Below are 4324 nucleotides of genomic sequence, written 5' to 3'. Positions count from 1 at the left end.
GACCCTGTGGCTGGGGAGGTTGGGAGGGCAGGGCCCACGGGACCCTGATGTGTTGAGGAGGCGGTGTAGCCATGGGCCCCATCAGGGCCCAGCCTGTGTCATGTGGGACGGCAAGGTGTAACTAGGAGTCTCAGATTAGATCCCAGAGGGCCCATTGCCCAGGAGTGGGGCCCTTGGGATTCGTAGCCCAGGAGCAGGACCAGGGGAGCCACCAGCAAAAGATTGGGACCACCGTCAGCGTCGAGTTTGTCGCTGGGGTTTGGTGTTGCAGGGCCCTTGCCAGGGAATGGCACCTTGAGGCCAACACTGGGGGAGGGAGTCTGGTGTAATCTTGCCCGGCGAAGGGGGCTGTTTCTCAGGCGAAGGCAAGGGGCAGTTGAGCTCCTGACTTTGCTCCTTCTCCTTTTCTTCCCCTCAGTTTTTCAGGGAGGGCATCCCGTATCTGAACGAGGAACAGGAATCGAGACTTCAAGGCCTTCTCGCTGCCGGATCCTGGACCCTGAGCAAGTAAGGAGGAGGGGCGTGGTCGGACATGGCTTGCCTGGGTCACGTTGTGAGGGAGCTGGTGGGTATAGTCTGTGAAAGGTCCCTCTGAGGGAGGAGGGCAGTTTGACTGAGAGGAGTGTCACATCATGCCCTTGCTCAAAGACCCTTTCCTGCCCCCACACTTGTGTTCCCTTCAGTGCACAGGCCTGGGGGTGGGGTGTTGTCCACACTCCGTCTCCTGGAGCTCGCCAAAATTGATGCATCAGAGTTGAGCGTTGGGGATTAGGGTGAGAGCGCCAGACTGTGTACTGCACCCGTTCCCAGTTCTGCACCAAAATCTAGGCCTTGTTTCCTTGCAGTACTCGTCACCACACCTAAGGGAGGGTCAGTACTGAGACATCACCGCAGTGTTGGAAGCTCAGTGCTGAGGGAGCGCTGCACCATCAAAGGGTCAGCACTGTGGGAGAGCCGCACTGTCGGCGGGCCGGCGCTGAGGGAGGCGCCGCCCTGTCGGCGGGCCAGCGCTGAGGGAGGCAATCCGATGATCAGACCCACCCTAGCTGACATGGTTTACGCATTGTGGGAGTGCCATTGTCAGGGATGCTGTCTACTGTCTAGGTATGACCCTAAAAGAGCCTCCTGTGTTTCTGACACTGGGCAAGGGATTCTCACCGTGTCCTGTACCAGGATTTATCACAAAACCAATGTCTCACAAACAGATGAGCTGCTCATTAGCATATTCCTGTTTATGGGATCTTGCTGTGGACTAATTTGCTGCTGCACGTTGAAATTGCAATAGAGAGAGATTGATGAAAGGAGACGCTGAGCTGTGGAATGCTTTGGGATGATCTGAGGTCTGGAAAATCTTTCTCCCGTTCCTGGAATAATTCCGGTCATGATGTTCTTGCAGCTCCACACTGAAGGATCTGCTGAAGGTGTTGATAGCTGATGTTTCGGAATGGGTTGTCCAGGCTCAAGAGGGAGATTCACTTACTCTGTCCAGCATTCCCGGTAAGCTCTGCATTTCCAACTCCACCTCCCTCTTCAGGGTCAGTAAAGGAGAAGGCCATTAGTCCAGATTTCTCTCTGCTGACCTCCTTCTAATCGCTCCCCACTGAGCTCCCATCATCGCCTCACCCACTGTCACTCAGTGGGGCAGTGCTGAGGGAGTGCCACACTGTCAGAGGGTCAGTGTTGAGTGATCTGGTTTCAGTAAATCAATCTGTTCTCTCTCTCTGCAGGTCTCCAGATTTTTGAGGTGCAGCTGGTGTTGAGGAGAGGCCTGGCCAATATCTGGACCGAGGTGAATGATCAGAGCGAGGTACAGCTTCCAGTCCCTGTCGGGTGATGGCGCTTGAAGCTGGGCTTTAATGGGAATGTGTATTCTTTCACTCCCTTTCTCTTGGTGGGCTACGGGGGAGTGATGACACGATGGCCTGCGTTGTGTGAGTGACAAGAGAAGTGTGTGGTGGGCGAGGGGTGGGGAGGGGTGCGTATGGAGTCATGTTGCTGATAGCGGATGTGTGGTGTGAAGGGGGAAAGGGAAGAGGGGCCTGTTGGCGATTGAATGCTGGGGAGTGTGTGTGGGGTCATGTTAGATGTGTTGGGGAGGAGATGTTGGGGGCACTGTGTTGATGGCAGTGTGCGAGAGGGGAACCTCTGTCCCTTTCATGTGCCACTTCTTCCTCTTTGTCGCCTTCTTTTGCATTCTCCCTTGCTTGCTCTCTGTTGCTCTCACTTGCCGTCTCCACTCCCCTTGCCTTCTCTCTTCCCCTTATCTCTCTCTTTCTCCCCTTCTCTTGACATCTTTTTCCTGTCTCTCTCTCTCTCCCTCCCTCCCTCCTACGCCTTCTCTCCCTCGCCTCGTTTTGAACTCTCCCTCACTGGATCTTTTTCTCTCTCCCTCATCTTCACTCTGTTTCTCCTTTGCTTTCCCATTTTTCCCCTCTCTTGACATCTTTTTCTTCGTCTCTTCTCTGCACCTTCTTTTGCATTCTTGCTCACTATATCTCGATCTGTCACTCTCTCTCTCTCTCTTCCCCTCCTCAAACCCTCTCCCTCTCCTTCATTGTCTGTCTCTCCCCCCTTGACACCTCTTTCTGTCCCTTTCTTGCCATCTCGTTCTATCTCCCTGACTTGCTTTCTCCTTCTCTCTTGCTCCTTCACGTCTCTGCTTCTCTCCCCCTCACCTATTTCTCCCTTGCTGTTCTTCTCTTTCTCACTCACTCTTCTGTTTCCATTCTCTTCTCCCTCACCCTTACTGTCACCATTTCTTTCACTGTCTCTGGATTGTTCTGCCTTGCTGTCTCACTCTCCCTCTCTGTGTGTCTCTCAGGTTGTTGTTCACAAGGTCAGTTATTCCAGACGGACACAGTTGGAGAACTCGGTCAGAGATGGTTGCCGTGTGGATCTGGTGCTGGAGGCTGTGCTGGGTTTTACCCGAGTCTTCCGTGACCTGGTCAAATCCAACAAGGTACGTGTCCTAATGTGTGAGAGAGATGCTCGTGATGTGGGAGCCAGCGTATTTGTATGGTAGGATGCAGAGAATCAAGATAAATGAAGTATTTTTGGATTGTCAAGAGATGACAGGGGTCAGTGATGGGGCCTCAACAGTTGACCATCGAAATTGATGAATTGGATAAAGGGACCAAAGGTCTGTTTGCTCAATTTACGGATGACATAATGACAGATTGGAAAGTAATTTGTGACAAAGGTATAACCGTTACAAAGGGATATGGAAGGTGTGTGAGTGGCCAAAAAGTTGGCAGATGGAGTATAGTGTGGGGAAAAATGTGAACTTTCCACTTTGAGAGGGAGAATAGAGAAAAACAGCTACTCTACTGTTTTAAACTGAAAGTAAAACTCTATCTACACTTTTAAACTCAAAGTGAAGAGCATTAACGTGGATAAGTTCCCAGGGCCTGATGGTATCTACCCGAGGATTTTTGGAGAAGCAAGAGAGGAAATTGATGAGGCCTTGACCAAAATTGTTGTATCTTCATTAGCCACTGGAGAGGTCCTGGAGGACTGGTGAGTAAGTAATGTTGTGCCTCTGTTCAAGAAAGGGAAATAGGGATAATCCAGGAAACTATATACCGGTGAGTCTCACATCAGTGGTTGGGAAGCTATTGGAGACAATTCTTCAGTGACGGGATTTACACGTTTTTGGAAAAGCATGGCCTAATTAGGGACAGTCAGCATGGTTTTTTGCGGGCAGGTCATGTCTTACTAACTTGATTGAATTTTTCGAGGAGGTAACAAAAGCGATCGATGAGGGTAGAGCAGTAGATGTTGTCTATGTCGATTTTAGTAAGGCTTTCGACATGACAGGTTTATCCAGAAGATTAAGATGCATGGAATCCATGGTGACTCGGGCGTGTGATTTCAGAGTTGGCTTGCCCATAGAAGGCAGAGGGTAGTGGTGGAAAGTTGTTTCTCAGGCTGGAGGTCTGTGACTTAGTGGTGTTCCGCAGGGATCCGTACTGGGATCTCTGCTGTTTGCGATGCATATAAATGACTTGGGTGAAAATGTAGATGGGTGGGTTCATAAGTTTACAGACGATGCAAAGCTCGGTGGAGTTGTCGATAGTGTAGAAGGTTGTCAAAAGATACAGCAGGACATAGATCACTTGCAGATATGGGTAGAGAAATGGCAGATGGATTTTCGTGTGGGTAATTGTGAGCTGCTACAGTTTGGGAAAACAAATGTTAAGGAAAAGTTAGGGTTAGGGTTAGGTTTTTCCTGCAACCGCAGGAAGTGCTACACCTGCCCCCATACCTCCTCCGTCACTCCCGTTCCAGGCCCCAAGAAGACTTTCCACATCAAGCAGATGTTCAC

General features: G+C 50.8%; 1 protein-coding gene across 1 annotated transcript in view; it reads left to right on the top strand.

Moving 5' to 3' along the window:
* LOC109925853 (poly(A)-specific ribonuclease PNLDC1-like) overlaps positions 1-4324 on the top strand; it is a 31654-nt gene that overhangs the window by 23394 nt on the left and 3936 nt on the right. Inside the window, exons 6-9 of the mRNA XM_048620578.1 lie at positions 419-507; positions 1397-1497; positions 1728-1807; positions 2822-2959. Coding sequence (XP_048476535.1) covers positions 419-507; positions 1397-1497; positions 1728-1807; positions 2822-2959 — 408 coding nt within the window. The remainder of the gene's footprint in view (positions 1-418; positions 508-1396; positions 1498-1727; positions 1808-2821; positions 2960-4324) is intronic.

This window comes from Rhincodon typus, chromosome 47, assembly GCF_021869965.1.
Source record: "Rhincodon typus isolate 14 chromosome 47, sRhiTyp1.1, whole genome shotgun sequence".
NCBI classification, from domain to species: domain Eukaryota; kingdom Metazoa; phylum Chordata; class Chondrichthyes; order Orectolobiformes; family Rhincodontidae; genus Rhincodon; species Rhincodon typus.
This window is presented reverse-complemented; position numbering and strand designations above follow the sequence as displayed.